The sequence below is a fragment of the Vicugna pacos genome, chromosome 10 (genome assembly GCF_048564905.1).
Source record: "Vicugna pacos chromosome 10, VicPac4, whole genome shotgun sequence".
Taxonomy (NCBI): domain Eukaryota; kingdom Metazoa; phylum Chordata; class Mammalia; order Artiodactyla; family Camelidae; genus Vicugna; species Vicugna pacos.
Window position 1 is genome coordinate 63,302,963 of NC_132996.1, and position 20,376 is coordinate 63,323,338.

At 48.1% G+C, this 20,376-nt stretch overlaps 1 protein-coding gene across 2 annotated transcripts; it reads right to left on the reverse strand.

Moving 5' to 3' along the window:
- Nucleotides 1–4,213: 4,213 nt before the first annotated feature.
- LOC102532147 (bone marrow proteoglycan) lies at nt 4,214–17,481 on the reverse strand. 2 transcript variants are annotated; one of them, XM_006214156.2, is made up of 4 exons: nt 17,397–17,481; nt 5,725–5,794; nt 4,824–5,107; nt 4,214–4,498 (listed from the first exon to the last, which is right to left on the reverse strand). In XM_006214156.2, the coding sequence occupies exons 2-4, from the start codon at nt 5,780–5,782 to the stop codon at nt 4,253–4,255; spliced, it is 588 nt and encodes a 195-aa protein (XP_006214218.2). In that variant the 5' UTR covers nt 5,783–5,794; nt 17,397–17,481; the 3' UTR covers nt 4,214–4,252. The 2 variants fall into 2 exon arrangements, 1 of the variants encoding a protein (XP_006214218.2); XR_012077081.1 differs by lacking the exons at nt 5,725–5,794; nt 17,397–17,481 and having other exon boundaries at nt 4,417–4,498; nt 4,791–4,909.
- Nucleotides 17,482–20,376: the final 2,895 nt, after the last annotated feature.

Consider the following 20,376-nt stretch of genomic DNA (forward strand, 5'->3'; position numbering starts at 1 on the left):
GCTGGGCAGTGCATATTTGTTCCTTGCATTCCAGGCCAGCCCTCCCGTGCTCAGGGCACCAGGGACAGACAGCCCACAGGGTGAGAAGGCCTGGATCTCTTCCTCTCCTCTGCTCTCCCAGGGGACCTGCAAATGGAGAAGTATCTGAGAGGTCACTTCTGAGCCTGATTGCAGAGTAACGGCCTTGGTCATTATCTCCCCAGCCCAACGGACCCGACCCTCGGCTTATCTTGGAGGATGAGGGAATTGGCCAATTCCGGGGCCCCAAAACCTGGTCTCCGGATTTCAGGCTAGCCCCTCCTCCCCTTTGTTCTCCTCAGTCCCAGGGGCAGGTCAAAGGCATCACTTCACTCAGTGGTTGGGATGACCAAGAAGCCCAGCTACTCTCTTGAGCCAGCACCACAATAAGCTTTATAAGCATTGTTTCATATAAACGTCCCTCTTTTACACGTTAGGAAATGGCATCTCAGAGAGCTTAAGCAAGTTGCCCAAGATCACACAGCAAGTCAGAGACAAGCCCGAACCTAGGACTTCCGACTCCTTATCCACCTCATGGCTGCCTCCTCTCACTGACCTCCCTTCTCTCCAGCCTGCCTCTTCCCCGTGTTGACCCTGGGCAGAGACATCCCGGTGGCTTCAGTGATCTCTTCAGTGACCATGGTGATGCCTGTCTGACTGAAAATTGGAAATAACATTTTTGAAGGTCCACCACGGATCCACCACTACGCTTCATTAAGGCTTTTATATCCATTACCCTACTTAATCTTTGCCATCATAGTACAGATTAGACCCTGCCACCCTAGTCTGCGTTGCTACCATGAAAGCTCAGGGAGGTTAAATAACTCGCCCAGGTTTACACGAGCAGTAAGAAGCAGCATGTCTGACCGCAGTCTGACTCCCAGGTCCTTGCTTTCTCTGATTTGCCCCAATATGTTATACCTCCAGACATTCTAGCCAATGGTGCCGACACTTTCAGCATCCACGAAATGCCATCTCTCTGGCTTACTGTTTGCTTTTATATTCATAAGGGTTTCAAACTCTGCCTCTTGTCTCAAGCTTCCATTCAGCCCCCGCTTTGCAGACGGCAGGGTAGTATGATGTGTAATGGAATCGTCAGTCCAGGGCAGCCCCTCTGTGCCTCAGTTTTCCCACCCTGAGGTAAACTGAGGTTAATGACAGGACTTACTGCTAATGAGAACCACTCCAGTAAAGCTCTCAGAACAGTGCCCGGCGTGTGGGGCTGGGGGTAACCCTTGTCAGGAAACCGTGACTGAACTGTGCCCCTGGTCCACAAGCAAGCATTGAGAGTTGGTTGAGCTCCCGCTCTGGGTGTGTGTAAGGAACTGCAGCGATTCCTGTAAAGAACACGAGCTGAGTTTCCTAGAGTTTAGTTAGCATCCTTTTGGGCAGGAGAAGTGATACATAAACCCATATTTGGGCATGTAAGGCCGGTCCTTTCATTTATTTTACCCTTTAAAACTTTTCTTGAAGACATTTAGCATGCAGCCTGCAATGTGCACTGCAGCATGAACCGCTCAGGGAATTGTCACGGAGGGGTGCACCCACGGAACCGGGCCCAGATAGAGATACAGAATGTCATCAGGAGCCCAGTGCCTCCTTTATTCCCCCTTCTTGTCATCCCCCAAAAGGGACCTCCATGGACTGGAAGTTGCACTTCTGCCACAAAAACGCCACCAACAGAAGAGATTTATGAGGAACTAGACAACGTCCATCTTAGCACAAAGGCTCTTGGCACAGTGCCTGGCACCTGTTAAATGCTTAATAAATGGGAGATTCTGTTACTCTTTATTACTGACATTGGAATAAAGAGAAGCAATGCCTTCCCGCCCCAGAGTGCAGAGCCCACGAGGGCAAGCACTGAGAGCCCTGCTCCATCTGCGTCCTCCACGGCACTCAGCACTGGGTAGTGTTTCAGAATTTCATTGTCATTGAAATCAAGACTGTTGTGGAACAACAGTTACAACGGACCCCAGTTTGATTTTTATCTTTCTCCCCTTACTGTGCAAGCTTGAGCAAGTAGCCTCTCTTATCTGAGCCACATTCAAAACATTAATGTTCTTGATTTCTCTCTAAGACCCTGGGGCCACCTGACCTTCTATGATTTTGAGGAGTCCTGGAGGGAAAAGGCTTCAGAGCATTGACACCTTACTTTCTGCCCAGAAGAGAGAGGATTCAGAATCCCCTCTCCTAACCTCTGATAGGAACGGCCTCATCTCCAGCTGGGTTGGAGTCCTATGCCCCAAGATGAACCCAAGGCTCAAGAAGTGTCTCTTGCCTCCCCTCTGTGCTCTGTCCCCATATGGTCATGTCCTAGAAGCAGCCAACACCTCCAGCCACAGAATCCTAGTGGTTGAAAGAACATGCTCTGGAGAAAGTTGAATCCCATGGGTCACATTTAGATATCCACCCTTGGGCAGGTCTTTTAACAGGTCATAACCTCTCTGAGCCTGGCTCTGTGCAGTGAGATAATAATTGCTGATCATACAAGGTCATCTTTGTAAGGTCATTTTTGCCACTGCAGGGGGCACTTCGTGGGTGCACAGTAAAGCTGTGACGTTAGTAAATGCTGTCGTGTTTATCTTACAAACATCTGCATGTTTCCAAACAGCAGGGGGCTGTGTCTTGTCGTATTCCCACGCCTTGTATAGAGTTGGGCAGATAGCAGCTTGTCTTATATTGAGATGCCCCAGAAACTGACCCTGAGACAAAGATTCAAGTGCAAGTAGTTAATTTGGGAGGTGCTGAGAAACTAGTAGGGAAGAGGAGAGTTCACATGGGGAAGAAAAGGTAGCCAATAAAATGTGGGCCATAAAGCCAGCTGCTTCAGTGGATAACTGGAAGTTAATCCCCGTGGGAAATCTTGGAAAACAGTGCCCAGTACATACCTCAGCATTTTTCCGCTTGAGGGGCAAGGGACTGGGGTACTCATACACCCACTCCTGAGAGCTGTGCACTGTTCCCAGGACCATGCTAATATCCTGGCACATTAAGGCAACCACAGTTTGTGGCAGGGGGAAAAAGGCCCTCAGACACGGAAAGGCAAATCCAGGACATTGAGAGTCCTCCTTGAAAGGCTGGAGAGAAATGGGTGGGGTACTTGCAGCACCTGCCACACGTGTGCCCAGTAATTGCGTGTCCTAAGAAAAGAGCTACCTGAGCCCACTCCTTTGTCTCCAGGAAAGCCCCACAGACCCCACCCTGTGCTCCATCTTCTTTGCGAATGATAACTTCTGACCTCTCTTATGAAAGACAGTAGGATGGAGAGAGAGAGTCATTATAGAGCAGAGCGCTCATGGGTGGAGCTAAGCAGAGTAGATCAATGATTGGAGGAAAAAGAAATCAGTTTTAGGAAAACAGTTTTATTGCTGGAGGCTGGAGAGGAGGGGAGGGGAGGGGGCTGTCCAGGAGGTGGCAGCACTGAGCTCCTGGCTGGATTCAGCTCAGTAGGAACAGACGAAGGGAAGGCTTATGCCACAGTGATTTCTACGCCAACCGCCTCCTGTGAAGGCACAACAGGAAGGGGTCTTCAGCCTCTTGTTCCTTCTGACTCCACCCAGGAGGGGCCTTTCCCTTCCCTACCCCACACCGCAGTAGAGATTGAGTCTAAAGGTCCAGGAGGCCTCTCCTTTGGAGGGTCTGGCTTTTCCTAAAACCTCTCCTCTGAGCTCCTCCCACATCCCAGGACTTGCCATCATTCATCCCCACTCCCACCTCACCTGGGATACACATGGACACACATCCACCACAACCGGTCCAGGGCTGTCCTGCAACCCAGGGCGCAAAATTCCAGGGACTGCCGTCAATCCAGTGACAGCGTATGCACAAACCCTAGAGGAGACAGAATGGGAAGAGGTGGGCTGGGGCATGGGGCAAAGGGAAGGCAGGTGTGCAGAGCTGGGACTATCCCTGCCTGACCCTCCTGCTGCCGCCAGGAATTGTCCCTTCAAGGACCACTGGACCACGGTGGACACTGTCTTGGTCAACCAAAATGTAGATCCACAGTGATCATCACCATCATGTTCTATGCATCCCAGTGACACACTCATCCTTCCAGCCCTAACAAGAGGTAGGGCAGGTGTTGCAACCACATCCTAAAGATGATGAACCAGGCTCACAGTCTTGCCCAAGTCATAGAGACTGAGCAGAACTTGCACCCAGATCTTCTGATTCTAAACGTGTGGCTCTTCCCAATGCCTAGGCGGCCCCCTTGGTGTCTCACCCAGCTGTCCGTCTATCCCCAGTTCTTCAGGGGATCAGAGACGGGAAACACAGACAAGTCTGCAGCAAGCTGAGCACTGGCTGGGGTCAGGAGGTGCTCCCCACTTAGAACTGGGACCCCACTTATATAACCTGTGACCTGGCCTCCAATCCAGACTTGGCCCCCATTGACCCCTCCAGCTTGGCACTGGATCTGGTTATTAAGTCCGAAGTCATGGATGGAGATGAGTCTTCCATGGTAGCATCTCTGGCAAGTAAGCTGCAGAGCAGGATGAAAGAGGAAGAATGGAGTGCCACTCCTGCAGGAATTCACATGACCTTAGTCCAAAATTCACCCAGCCTCCACTCCCGCAACCATTTGAAGGCTGGAGATGAAAATGCAAATTCTGTTTCCACATGGCCCACACTTCTCACCCTCAGCACCTCTGAGGGCCTCTGCTGACACCCCCGGGGTCTTCAATAAGGAAAATGACCAGTTACACAGGCTGGAGGCATCCCCTCTCTGTCCCCACCCTGGGCCTCAGCCTCAGCCTCAGCCACTGGCCACTCACCTGAGCACAGTTAAAATTCAAGGCTGTCGTCACCAGGAGGAAGCGACAGGTTTTGCACCCAGAGATGCCCTCCAGTTTTACTGTGTCTTCTTCCTTGGGGCACTGAAAGTCCTTGCCCACCTCCTCCAAGGCTGAGATGGACTCAACAGTCCCCTCTTCCCTTGGGGCATCTTCACTTCCAGAGCCCTTCTCTTCCTCTTTCTCCAGCAGCATCAGCTCCTCCAAAGGGGCCTCCTTTGCCTCATGTTCTGGCATCTCCCCAACCTGAGGCAGGGTGTCATCTCCCAAGGGGCTCTCAACGTTGGACATTTCAGTCCCTGGCAGGGAAAAAGGCCAAGCGCCTCCTCCTTCGCCTCGTCCCCTCTTCCTCCCCAGCACCATGGACAGCTCCCACCTTGCCCTAGGCATCTGCATGCTCAGCTCTGGAAAGAGACCCTGCCTGGAACAGAGCCCCTGAGAGGAGAAACCAGCTTCCCAGATGAGGTCATGGTGGTTAAGGGCATGAACTTAGAGTCAGACAGTCGTGGGTCTGGTACTAGTTCCATTATCTACTAGCTTAATTTCTTTGTGATATGGGTATACCGCACCACATACCTCATGGGGATGCTATGACCGTTAAAGGAGACAATGCATAGAAAACACTTAGCACAGTACACTCAGTGAGGGCAAAGTAAAAGAAGCCACCATTGTGACCACCATTTGCATCTTGCAGAAAGGATGACATTGAGAATGTCAGAGTAGAACCAAGACGGCAGGCATGCAGATGCCCCAAGGAGTCCCTTCAACTCCCAGCTCTGGGGTCGCTGCTCCTTTAAGTGCAGAGATCCTGAAATGGGAGATGGCCAGAGAATACGCTGGCTGTGTGACTCTGCCCCTGTGAACTGTAGAAAGGAGTCAAGCAGAGAAAGAAAGGCTGAAGGCCAAGGAGACTTACTCAGATGAAATGCCGAAACTGTCCCAAAGAGAAGAGCCAGAAGTAGCAGGAGTTTCATCTTGGCTTTGTCCTGTAGGGGAGAACACAGTTGGACACACATACACATCACAGCTACACCATTAGCTGGAGTAGTGAGGTGGAGAGAGAGAAAGCATGGATAGAAGTCAGGATGGGCCCCAAAAGCTGGTGCTGAGCCCAGCCTCCAGTGCTCCAGTTCAGTGGGACATCCTTCTGAACAGAACGAAGCCGACCATGAGGGGCAGCCAAGGCTGACTGTCCTGTGGGCCTGGATGCCACGAAGGGAGCATTACCTCTATTTGTTTGTACTTAATGGGCTCTTCAGAGTCTATAAAACAAGAAAGGATCAAGAAACAGTGATTGCTGGCCTTTCTAGGAACACGCAGCTCTTAGAAAGTGTGGCCCCTCTTCAAAGCTCAAACAGCTCACATCGTCCACTCTCTGCCTTCTCCGGCCAAGGAGAGATTTCACGTACTTCAGGAGGAATGTGAAAGGCTGAGAGTGAGAAGTTCTGCCCCAGTTCACCCCTGAAAGCCACATGGGGTGCCAGTCAGCCCTCTAGAACCTCTCAGCCTGAACCAGGTGCCTCCCAGGAGATCGAACACTTACTTGGGACCAGCTTCACTGCAACAGGATAGTACTCACTAGCCCAGAGGTCTTCCTAGATCCTGAGGAACACCCCAAGCTCGATCCTCCTTCACTCTTTTTCACAATGACATTTTATATAGGAGCCTTGGAGGAAGTTCCCCAGAAGAAGGAGGGTTGGCACCCCCAGCCTGAGAGAGATGGGAGGCTGATAAGAACTATTTCTTCATATCCCTGGGGAGTCTGCTCATTCTTTCCTGACATCGCTTTCAGGAACTCAGGGCCATTCTGGGATGGCTCGGGACCAGTGGTTCTTATCCTGGGCACTACAGAATCTCCTATGGAGCTTTTCCAAAATACACAGCTCTCCCACTTTATTGGTGGGGACGTGGCTGCCACAGACATTTTGGAAGCAAATCTGTCAATATCTATCCAATTAAAAGCGCACCTGTCATTTGATCCATTTCACTTTTTGGAAGTTATCCTTTGGAAATAAAAGTACCCGGAAGTAAGGACATTCTTACCAAGTTGTGCATTGCTTTACTGTTTATAGAAATCAAAACAACCCGGATATCCACCACTAGAGCTTTGAATAAAATATGGCCCATCCATCCCACAGAATATAATGTGGCTCTTAAAAGATTTGGACCTATATCTGTAAATCTGAAGAGATGTGTATGCTGTGTTGTGAAATGAAAAAAAGAAAGAAAGAAAGAAAAACAAAATGCAGAGGAAAACATCTAGTATGAGAATAGTTTTACAAAGAAAAACAAAAACCCTATGCAAGAATCTAGCTGCAAGTTTCCTTTATTAAGCACAGGATTCACATCAGCCTGTTGACCTTGGTGACTACCAAGAGTAGACAGAAGAGAGGAAAGAAAAGGGAGGGAGATGGTTCTTTCCCTTCTCTTTGTAACTGTGCATTTTGCAAGAGGCTTTGTTTAAAGATTTTTTTTTAATGCACAAACCCCACCCTGGGAAATTCTGGTTGGCTCGTAGATCTAAGGTGGAAGGCAAGTGTCTGCATTTTTTAAGAGCTTCCCAGCTGACTCTGATGGAAAATGTATCTGAGACTCACTGTCCTCGGGAACATCTGAGCACAGGAAATGCTCATATCTGCCTAACCCCACTCCCCTTCAGAAATTAACCACTCAGTTGGCCAACCTACCAGCCTTTATTATGGCAACATTTACTGCACACTTTAAAATACTGTGCCTTATATTGTTACCTCGTTTACAACAACCTAGTGAGCTGGGTGGGTGAAATATCCATTTTCCAGATGAGGAAGCTGAGGCTTAATGCGGCTCCTGACCTTCTCTGCACAACCCCCCAAAGTTGGATCAACTTCCCCTTCTTGTAATTCCAGGAGTTTGTTCAGCGAGCTTGTTGCATTTAGTCGTTTTCTCTTTTTTGTGAGATTATCTGGTTAATGGGTTAACATCCACCCCCCTCCCTAGACCATAATCTCCATGATAGCAGAGACCATGTCTGTTTACTCACTTTTGCATTCTTGGTGCCTAGTACAGCGCCTGCCCATAGTAGGTCCTCAATAAATATTGTTGAATGAATGAATATTTAAACAAATTGCTCAGGTACATAGCTGGGCTGGGATTCAAATCCAGTTCCCTCTGGCACCAAACTTCTCTTTCCTTCCATGTGACTGTTGTAAGTCAAAAACTGTACCATCTAGGTGGAGACAAAATCAGAGCAATGGATAATCCTTGCCCCTAGTTTGCTTTCAATCTCGCTGGTAGGAGGAGACAGCCACATAAAACAAGAAGGGATCGATTAAGACCCAAATTAAGAGGCACTCTCCATCGATTCAGAAGAAATTCCACAGTGAAAGAGAGTGGGGAAGCCTCCAGGAACACAAGGAGCTGGCTCTCATCTAGGTGGGTTGGTGGTGAATAGAAGGGAAGGAACAGGTGGTCCAGGTGGAAAGAAGAGCAGCAGTAAGGTGGGCAGGTAGGGTGACCTTGGCACATGTGCAGGACAGGACCTTTCCCTTTATAGCTGAAGTCAATACTGCACGCATTGGAAAAGAGTAGGGAAAACAGGGATCAATACATCCCATCTTGAGCCAAGGAATGGAGACATCCTTTCCTCGTAACCACTGACTTCAGGAGACAGACGCGGGAACCAAGGGAGTGACTCAACAGGAGTCAAGACAGGAGCCTGAGCTGCGTTCTGCTCAGCCCCATCCCCGAGCCCTCCCTGCGGGGCCACTTCGTATGTGTCTGGACAGAGCTGTTACTGTAGTCAGACAAGGACACGATGGAGCCAATTCTTAGAGCATCAGCTGGTGGCACCCACACCCCAAGGAAAGTCTCTCCTTTAGGTCACACAGTCCACAGTCTGAAATCCACAACTTCAGTGACCCTAGAAGTTCGATTTCCTCAACATCCAGTGGAGGTATAGAGCAGAGTCTGCGAGCATGAATTTCGGAGTCAGACAGTCCAAGTTTAAAAGGAGAGGCTACCACTTAATAGCTGTGTGACCACGGACAGGTCCTTAACCTCTCTGTACCTCATTATCGTCGTTCATAAAGTGAGGATAACAATACCTGGGTAGTCAGCCAGGAATGAATGAAATAATGTGTGTGTGGCAGACATGCTGTGAACTGTCCCACCCACTCACTGCCTTTCTGTTTCCGGAATTCCACTTCCTGTGGATCTTGGCCGGGGGCAGGCCTCTTATTATTGAAGACACACGTGACAAATTCCCAGCCTCCTTCTCAACTAAGCCTCCATCAAACAGAAGCATCCTTTCAACACTTTGAATCTGGAGCTAGTGACCAAAAAATGGCCAAGAAGACCTCTCTCTGGTGGTGGTAATGACAAGATGGAGTTCCCGGGGCTACAGCGGCCACAGTGCCAGAGGATGGACCCAGGGTCCAAGCCCTGCAGCGCCCTGGGTGCTGGCCACAGGGTCTGGATCACGCAGCAGCCGTGGGGTCCTCCCCAGACCTGTTCTGCGGCCTGGTTTTGGCCGCACATCTGATCCTCTAGCCCTTTCTGCAATTTTATGATCTACCCCATTTCCTTTCAATAAATTCATTTTCTCTCTTGGATCAGCCAGAGAGCGTTTCCTTGGCCTGCCACTAAGAGCCCTGACCGATACCGACAGCTTTGAGCACAGGAACTGTCATTTAGTTATTGCTCAACAAGTGAGAGCCATCAGGTTATTAGACGTGGAAGTGACTGAGGTCTTTGGAGCTGACCCACATCAGCCAAGTTCTCAAGACACCAATGTCTCCCTCCGGTGCCAATGACATAATTTAGGTTGCCCTATACCCACAAGTGGCCCACCTAGGGTCCTCTGCCCACTCTCTCCCTGTATCTCAAGCTGCAGTGTGCTCAGTATACCTGGATGTTGAATGGGGGCTCTTTAGCTGGAGATGCTGGGGCCCAGTGCCTTTGAGCAAGGGGGCCTGGTGCCCAGCACCTCTACTCCAGCCTCAGGCCTGCCCTCTTCCCCCAAGAAGTGTTGGACCAACACTACAAGATCCTGAGTTTTAAGAATCTTCCTTTCTAGCCCCAAAGTTACTATCGCGCTTGGATGGCCCTAAACAGACTCAGTCATCCAATTCCATATCAGCACTCCCATGGTGGGTGCCAACAGCCCCCCTCCCCCTCCCCGGCGTTTCATCTTTCCTAATCTCATTCTCAGGGACTCATCACAACTGTAGGCTCATGGGGGAGCCTGCTGTAGCCCCAGTACAGTCTGTCCAGGGGCAGACCTGGCACTGAGGAATCTGTCCTGCCACAAGTACAGGTGCTGCACAGTGTACACCAGTGTGTACAGGGAACTGAGCAGACGTCACTGTGACAATCGTGGTGGTGGCCAACACCAAGGAAGTCTGGTTTACATCCTTCCCATGACCAACACACAGCAGCTCAAAGGTAGAAAGCTCTGCAGCTCCAGACACCCAACTGACACTGTTCAGCCCTCCTCTTTATCTATGCCGTCCCCACACCCTGCTCCATAGCCTGGAAATGATGGACGGGCTCAAGGGGCCATGGACGCTGCTATCATAGACGACATAGTGTGATGTTGCTAGGATGAGGGCCCAAACCTTCCATGAGATTGTTTTACACCCTCCAAAAGGCAAAATAACCTCAAACGTTACTGGATGACTTTTTCTCAAACTGCCAGGAATGACCTCCCATCATCTCTACCCAAAAAGTCTCGCTTGGCTCTTGTGACTGGCAGAATCCTAAGACGTCCCCCAAGAGCCTTCTCCCACCCCCATGCACACATGCCGCATACCCCCTGGGGCTGCAAATATGGTGGGTTTTACTCCTGTGTTTGTGTTATATTATGTGGCACAGCTGACCTTACAAAAGGGAAACCATCCAGCATGAGACTGACTGAATCAGGGAGACTTTTAAAGGGACTGGGCTCTTTCTGAAATCAGAGATTACAAACATGAGCAGGATTCAACCTAATGGAGGTTCTCCATGGCTGGATTTGAGGGTGGAGAGGGCCCTGTGCCAAGGAGGGTGGAGCAGCTCCCATTTGACAGACTGCCAGGAACAGCACAAGGAATAGAATTCTGCCACAACCACATGAGCTTGAAAGAGGACCCTGAACTCTAGATGAGAACACAGCCCAGCCAAGACCTTGATTTTAGCCTTGGGAGACCCTGAGCAGAAACCAAAACATGCATGCCTACCCTTCTGACCTACATAGCTGTGAGCTAATAGATGTGTGTTGTTTGAAGTCACTAAATATGGGGCAATTTGTTATGTGGCATTGAAGACCAATACAACCCTTGAGCCCCATTTCCTCCCCAGGATGAATTCGAAATTCATCAGTTGCACCAACTATAAACTATAAACTATAGTTGGTGCAGTTGATGGTCCAGCAGATTGCCAGAGGGTGAGGAATGTCACAAAGGTGTGGGCTGGAGGACCTTCTAACAAACCCAGGAACAGAAGATCAGGAAATATGGACAGAGAGAAAGAGAGGTTGATTTGGGCCAGAGGTTCCACTGCCTTTCACCTCAGACCATGAGAGGCTGGTTAGCCTCTTCTAGCTCCAAGTTCTGCCCTCAGACAAGCGATGGACCACAGGAGCCAGAACTTCAGGACAGATCAACTGCCTGCTGACTGCGCTTGGCCAATATTCCCCATGGGGCAGATAAGAAGTGGTGAAAGGTCTAACATCATCCCGGGGGTGAGCAGCCAGGGAGATAGGGACCTGGGCCACTGATCTGTGCAATCAGCCTTGATTCACAGTTCCTTTGACTCTTCCCCATTTGCAAGCCCCAACAACTGACAGAGACCAAGAATGTTAGAATTGGAAGGGCCCTTAGAGATGACCCAGTCAAGTCTCCATGTCTCAGATATGGAAAGTGCCCTGGACTGGACTCAGATGTCCTGATTCCCAGTCCAGTGCTCTTCCTGCTTCCTTGGGAAGATAACTCACCTTACCGTGCAAGGCAGCTCCTCTCCCACGGACTGCATACATGCAACAAGGTTAGAAAGAATGAATCGCGAGGGATATGTCTTTGCAGTCAGTGCCCGGCTCCTGCCCCACCTTCTACCTTCAATACCTCCCCAAGCCATCTACTTCTCCCCATCTCTGCTGCCACCTTGCTAGCCTAGGCTGCCATGTTTGATAATGTACATCAGAGCCCATCATCCCCACGCTTCCCATTCAATGTCTTCCCTCTACACTAGTAATTAATCCAAACTCATTACCATTGCCTGCAAGGCCTTCCATGGTCTGGCTATTGTCTACTCATTCAACCTCACTGGTATGAGTGATCCTTGTCATACTGGTTTCAGCTCCATTGGCCATGCTAAAGCTTTTGTACTGGTTCCTTCTCATCTGATGGGTCTCAGCTCAAAGGTCGCCCAAGAGAAGCCTTCTTTGAGAACTGTTTCTAAAGAAGCTCACCCAACCCACTCTCATACCTAGTTATTTTGTGCCACATCATTCATTTATCTCCACCAGAACATTTGCCCAAGTGATATGATCTTGCTCCTTTACTGGTTTCTTGTTTCTTGTCTGTCTCGCCCAGTAAGAAGTAAGCTCCAAGAAAACAGGGACTTTATCTTTCTTGCTCACTGCCTAGAACTCTACCCAGGTCACAGAAGGAGTTTTTCAATTATATGTTGAATTAATTAATCAATTATTTGATTGATCAGCTTGAATTTTACCCCCTGGAGAAAGCCCAGCTGAGTTTCGGTCTGAGTAAAAGTCCATTAACTTCAATTCAGAAGATGTCTTTCTGAGCTCCACCTGCCATGGACACAATCTTGGACCAGGCTCTGTGCACTGGATTATACATTCATTCATTCAGTAAATACTCAGAGCTAGTCTCTAATCTCAGGGAGGCTTAATGTAGCTGATAGAGTAAGACAAACAGAATGAACCTCTTAGGCAGCAAAACAAGACACTGTACTGAATGGACCTTAGAAAGATTAAACTTACACAAACTGGAAGATACCAGCTTTCAGTGCTACCAGTCACATTAAGGGAAAAGGCAGGCAGAGAGGGCTTCCTTGAAAAGGTATTCCCTGGACTAGGCTCTGAAGAATTGATGGACAGGACATAGGAGAGGCAGAAGAGAAGTGAAAGACACGTCTAGGAGCCAAACCACAGGCCTGTGCTGCTGGAATTTCAGCCAGGATATGGACGACCTGGTGTTTCTTAGAGGTTGAGTCAAAGAATGAAGTGGCTTCTCTGCTTTGCACCAAAACTAAGCTCTTCCAATGAGCAGTGTAGACTCGCTGGCCAGTTCCTCAACCCTCTCTGACTCCTTACACCACAGTAATTTGGTTTCTGCCCACCCTATTGCTCCACGGAAACCACTCTTGACAAGGTCCCCACTGACCATCCAGTTGCCAAACCCAGCAGACAACCTTCAGTGCTTATCCTACTTGACTTCTGTAGCGCATGGTACCTCTCTACTTCCTCCTCCTTAACTGCCTCCTTTCTTAGCCACCTTTCTAGTCATTTCTTCCCAGTTTCTGCTTGTGTGGGCTCCTCTTCCTCTTCTGGAAAGTTCAGCATTGGCCACCACCTGGTTTCTTGGTGGTCTTCTTTCCCTAATCCTAACACACTCTCCTTGGGTTACCTTATCCACCCCCGTGTCACAAGCTACCAAATATGTACTGATCACTCCCAAATCTTCATCTTCAGGTCCAGATCTGCACCTCACCAAGTCTGGTCCCACAGCTGCAGACTCACGTATATGGCCACCCGGTAAGCTTCCCAGCTTGGACATCCCTTGTGCATTATGAATTCAGCACATGTCAGATTGACTCATCACACACACACACACACACACATCAGCTCCTCTTCTTGTGGTTACTTTCTCAAGAGGAATCATCACCTTGCACCCAGATCCCCAAGCCAGGACTCCAGGGCCAACCATCACCCGTCCTGCTCCATCACCCACACATCCACAAGTCACGGGGTTCTTTCTTTGCCATCTCCCCCACCCCCCCACCCCCATTTCCTCTGCCACTCTCATCACCCACTGACCATCTTGCACCTGGATCATTTTAATGGCTCTCAAATTACTTTCCCTTCTCCAGTCTTACTGTAACTTCCCTGCATCTTTGATACATGGTATGCTGCCAAAACGAGCTTCTAAACCCTGGAACCCATCACACAATCAGACACTTTTCTATTACTTCTCGCTCTTGGGCAAATATTCCCCACATGATCTGGCCCTGCTTTTCCTCAACCTCAGCACCACTGACATTTTGGACTGGAGTCTTCTTTGCTGTGGGAGCTGTCCTGTGTGAAGTGTTGGGTGTTTAGCAGCATTGTCCTCACCCCCCAGATGCCAGGAGTATCTTCCCCTCAAGACAATCAAAAATGTCTCCAGACATTGCCAAATATCCCCTCGGGAGCAGAATCACCCCCTTGCTGTGAGCCGCTGCTCTACAACCTCCCCTCCCCCAACACACACACACACACACACACACACACACTGCTCCAATCATACTGAACACCCTGCTATTTCCCGAACATGCACTCGCCCTCCTAACTGAATGCTGTTGCACACACCATTTCATCTGCCCAGAGCACCCTCTCCTCCCTAACCACTGTGCTCACCCTCCTCTTGGTCTGTCTCAGCCCAGGATCAACTCTCCCATGAAGACTGCCCTAATTCTTCAGAGAGAAGTAGAAAGGAGCCTAATCAGGTTCGTCTCTAGCCCAGCCCCTACCTCATCACATCACAGCTGTCGGCTGGCTGTCTCCCCAGAGGACCACCAGCCTTGCCTTTCTCACCTGCGTGCCTCTGGTACCTGCATAGTCCCAGAACCACGCTAGGGGCTCGATTCATTTTGCCAAGCAAAAGAATGAATGAGGAAAAGAAATGCTTTGTTTTAAGGTCGCCGCATACTGAGTTGAGCAGATGCTCCCTGAAATGAGGTCTGAAGCAGGAATTTGAATATGACAACAGCAGCAGCTAACATCTAGGAAGCACCTTCTGTGTGCTAAGTGTCTTAAAGGCTCCGTATCATTTAATCTCCCAAACAACCCTATCAGGCAAGTACCACTGTCATCTGAAAATCATAGGCAGAAAAGACTGAGGCTCAGAAAGGTGAAGTTACCCACCATGTAAGCACCAAAGCCAGGATTTGAATGGAGAGCCTTCATTCTTACCCTCCACACCTCACTCCTCCGTGGTGGCAAACAGTGAGCTCAAAGCACTCACGTTCATTCACGTTCATTCTCGTTCATTCTCTAATGGAAGTGGCATCACTGCAGGTTAGTGGGGCAGGTGATGGCATGAGAAGCATGAAGAATGTGCTCCTTGGACTTAAAAGGACCCTGGGTTTCCTACTAAGTAAAGGAAGTCAGAGAGAGAAAAACAAATACCATATGACACCACTTTTACGTGGAATCTAAAAAAAAAAAAAGACACAAATGAACTTATTTACAAAACAAAGAGTGTCACAGACATAGAAAACAAACTTACAGTTATCACAGGGGAAAGAGGGTGGGCAGGGATAAATTAGAAGTTTGGGATTAGCAGATACAAGCTACTGTATATAAAATACATAAACAATAAGGTCCTACTCTTATAGCACAGGGAAGTACAAGAATTACATGTCTTGTAATAACCTATAATGAAAAAGAATATAAATATATAGACGTAACCGAATCACAGTGCTGTACACTGGAACCTAACACAGCATTGGAAGTCAATGATACTTCAATTTTTAAAAATTATATATAAAAACGGACGCTAGGGCCATTCCTGGTTCTGTCACTCGTGAGCTGGCCCACCTCGGCAGGTGCCTCGATTCCCAGTCTCCGATTGCCCACCAGCAAGTGGAGTTAAGGATGAGAACCTCACCGGGATTTGGGAGGACTAACTGAAAAGACAGTTGTGCAATGATCTAGCCTGACACGTGGGCGGTCCTCAACAAACAATCCTAAATATTGTTGCCAGTCTAGGAATAGAGAAAGCAAGGCTCAGAAAGCTTAGGTGACGGTTGAAGTTTCACGTCCCAGCAAATAGTGGAACTTGAAAAGGAACTCTACTGAGCAGAGATTTCCTGTGTACTCATCACTGCATGGGACCATCACGGCCTCCATCAAGAGGAGCCAAGTCATGAGCACCTGGAATGACAGCTCTGCTCTCCCAGCTGGAGGCTCAGCACCATGATGGGAGGCTCAACCAGTAGGAAGAGCACAGGCATGGGGTCTCACAGACACAGCAGGAGAGGCTGTGCCTGGGGAAGTGAGAGCCTGTAGATGGATGTAAGCCAACTTGCCGACTTGGCAACGAGTGGAAAAGGCGGCTGGTCATGGGGATGGTGTCATGGGCTGTCAGGGTTGCTGGTCTCAGCAGCAGGCTGGACACACACCCCTGCAGCAGCTTCCGTCAGGCCCCAGGAGGACTCCTGGGGATGACTGAGGGGTTCCACGGTGGAGCGGGGCTGGGTACCTCAGGGTCTTCCTCTGAGATAAGCCATCCTCCCTTGGCCAACTGTGTGGGGAGGGCATTCTGATGCTAGGGATGGACGCATTCTTCTAGCCTCACACTGATGGAAAAAAAAAAGAATCACTAGTCGGTCTGAGAAAGAAATGGAAAATTGTATTCAAGCCAACCTGAGGATTATGAACCAGGAGACAGTCTTTCAGAAAGCTCTGAGGACTGTTCGCCCGTTAGAGATCAAAGTAGTCACATCAGTTTTTGAGACAAGGGGTTATAAGGCAAATGACGTGTTATTGACAGTTTACACAATCTGGATCGTAGAGCGAGTAGTGGGCCGTGGGTCAACGTGACCCCTTACAAGACTGAGAAGGAAGGTTATCTCCTAAGGAGCTGTGGCCCTTTGTGAGATTAAGAAGGAATGCTGTCTCCCCGGAGGGTCTGATCAGGGCAACACACTGATGGGAGCGGGAAGAAGCCCAAGTGGGCAGAGAACATGTTTACGTTTAAATCTTCCTCATCTTGTCATAAAATATGAATTATATTTCATCAGCTTCCCCATCATGACACCCCCAGAAACACTCCAACCTTCTCGAAAGCCTCCTGGCTCAAGTCACCCTGCAGTTTCCGCACACAAGTCCCTGCGAGTGGGGAACAGACATCTCAAGGTGGTGGAGGGTTACAGAGGCTCCTTCCTTCCTTCAATCATTCATTCCTTCCTTCTCTCTTTCCTTCCTCCCTCCTCTCCCTTTCTTTTCCCCTTCTTTCCTCCCTTCCTTCCTTCTTTCTGTCTCTGTCTGTCTCTCTGTCTTTCTCTTACATATTCAGTATTTCTCGAACCTCCATTCAGTGCCAGGTAGGGTGCAAAGCCCTGAGGATATCGGATAATAAAAGATACAGTTACTGCCCCACATGGAGTTCCTAGCCCAACGAAAGCCATGCATTTTTTTTTTAAACCTGTATGTTAAATAGCAACTGTGACAAGCTCTATGCTAGAGAAGTGCCTGGTGTTATGAAAACCAGTGTAGGTAACAGGCTGGAAAGGAAGGGAGATCTGAGCTGAGAGCTGGAGGAACTGTGGGAGTTAACTATGGGTTTGGTGGGACGCATTCCAAGTAAGGAGAATTAAAACCAGTTCACTTTTAAAGAGTCCACTTACCTTTAATGTGACAGTGTGTATATAATAAAAAATAATTGCTGCTGTTAATTCAGGACCTACTGGATGCCAGCACCAAGGTCTTTTCCTGGGGAGCCTCACTGATCCCCACCTGCAGTGAGAGGCTACTGACCCGCCCAAGGACACACTGCCCGAGGACAGGAGAACGAGAGGCAGGGCTGTCTATCTGTGCTCCTCGCTGGGCCCCAGCTATCTCTGGCCCCAAGCTCCTGGCTCAGGAAGGAATACACAGCCCTAGCCCTGGTGATTGACATTGCTGTTACGCAGAAACAAGTTAGGGCTAAAGCTTGCAGGGTGGTTTCTGTCCTGAACCAACACAGCAACATTCCAGGCACCTGGCTCTGCCCTCCCCCCAGGGAATCTCAGATGTTACTGTTAACACAACACGCCTGCTGCATGCCAGGCAGGTTTCTTTCTTTTCTTTTTTTGATTTCAGTTTTATTGAGATATAATTGACAGACAGCACTGTATGCGTTTAAGGTGTACAGCAGAATGGATTGACTTACATATTATAGTTACCACAATAAGTTTAGCTAACATCCATCATCTCCCATAGATAACAACAAAACAACAACAAAAACCCCAAAGAAACAAAAGAAGAAAAAGAAATGTTTTCTCCTTTGTGATGAGAACTTTTAGGATCTACTTTCTTAGCAACTTTTAAATATACCAATAGCAGTGTTAACTATAGTCATCATGTTTTGACCTATAAATGTAAGTTCAAAGAAAGTCTGGAAAACCCTTTAAATTTTCATTGTCACATATATCTTGGGGAATAAACAAAAAGGATCCCCACCCAACATAAGCTTGAAAAGGATGTTCTTGTGGAATTAATTGGAACTGACTATCACATCACGAACTTATCTTAGATAGGGATGAAATCAACTCTATTAAGGAACTCGAATCTTATAAGATCTATGTGTGTTGCTTCTGTATTTCTCCAAATACAAAAAACAAAGTGTTTTCTTATTAATAACTCAAGTAACTTAAATAAAATAAAAATTACTTTGACTATTAAATATTTCAAACATACGGAAAATATTACAACCATTTATCCACTGTCTGAATTTAAATGATGTTTACATTTTGCTTTGTTTCAGAATATCTTTTTTCTACATAGATAAAATATTATGGATACACCTAAAACTGACCTTCCATCTCTTTCCTCTCCCTCCCCAGGGTTAGCCATTTCCTATCATGAATGTGCCTTTGCCATTCAACAGTTTACACTACACATGTATCAATCTATCTTTGACTCTCTCTATATACATCTGTATAACATAGTTTTGTGCATATAAAATTAGATTAGATTGGATACAAATTATATCATATTGAATGTATCTTATTGCTATTTACTTTCATTTTTACCTAATATAATATTTTTTAAACTTATCCACTTTGATACTTGTACACATGATTTGTTTTAACTGCTATATGTAAATCCATTGTATGAATAATCACATTGTTTATTTCCCAGCTGGTGGAGAATTAGGCTGTTTTTACTTTATTGCTGCCTCAAAGGGTGATGTAGGGGTGAGTATAGCTTAGTGGTAGAGCACATGCTTAGCATACACAAGGCCCTGGATTCAATCATCAGGCAGTTTATATATGTCTAAGTGCTTCAAGTTCATGAGTTCTATTAATCCGTACAATTCCACAATGTATTTGTATCATTATCCCCATTTTACAGATGAAGAAACTGAGGTGCCATGAATCTAAGTCTCTGGGAGGTAACACTGAACTCAGGAAATGAATGCTGAGGGGCTTGAATATGGTCCTGGGTTTAACTGCCCTGCGGGTGTCAGCCCTACTCTGGGCATCAGTGCGGGCTGCAGTGGACCCAGGAGTGGCTGGGCATGGCCCCTCTGTGAAGGACTGAAGCTTGGACCAGAGCCTGTGCCTTGGAGCCTGGATGGAAGTGAACTTCCCAAACAGCATGGCTTCACTGCTGTGCCCAAGTCACACCCAATGCATTTGGGACTCACCTATGCCCCAGGGGGTGGCAGAAAAAAGCACTCCAGGACATAACTGCTGGGACCACAAGGTTTGAACTTGGGGAAGAGGGTCAACAGCCCCTGGGAAGCCAACACCTTCAGGCTGAAGAACAGTCAGGGCCAGATTAAGGGAAGATGATTAATGGATGTGATGTCACTCCCTGTGAACTCCACGGTGGCTCTTTTGGCTCTGTTATTGTTTACGCTTTCCGTCTGCTGCCCTAGGCTCCTCTCCTGGTTCACTGACATCTGGGACGCCCCACTGCGCAGGCAGCAGGTGGGGACAGAAAGGGAGTGGGACCACAATGCCCTAAAATGTGTGTGCGGGGCTAGGGGAAGGGGTGGAGACCCAGGGTGGGTGGTGGGTACACAAAGTGTGAATGGGGTTGTAAGCAGCTGTTTGGTCACGCTTTCCACAACTATTTGACGGCATAGAGAAGCTTATATGATGGTTTCCACCAACATACACACATACTCCTTGGAAGACACGTGCCAACGTGTTAACCTCGGGTATTTCTGAGTGCTGTAATCAACAGCAATCTATGTTTTTCATGTCGTTCTTTATTTTCTGATCTGTTGTACAACCAACATTGTTTCTTACATAAGAAAGACATTCTTACATAAAGAATAACATCTGGGAGGGAGGGTATAGCTCAAGTGGTAGAGCACATGTTTAGCGTTCATGAGGTCCTGGGTTCAAGCCCCAGTCCCTCCTCTAAGAATAAATAAATAAACCTAATTACCTCCCCCACCAAAAAAAAATAAACAAAAAGATTTTTTTTTAAAAGGAATAACATCTGGAAGGAACATGACCTTAGGAGTCAGACAGACCTGGATTTAAATACCAGCTCCACCGTGCACTAGTTGGATAATCCCAGATGTAATTTGTCACTCGGAGCTCAACTTTCCTCATCTGTAAATTGGGGCCGATGAAAGGAGATGGTCACACAAAGTTCCTGATTCACGCT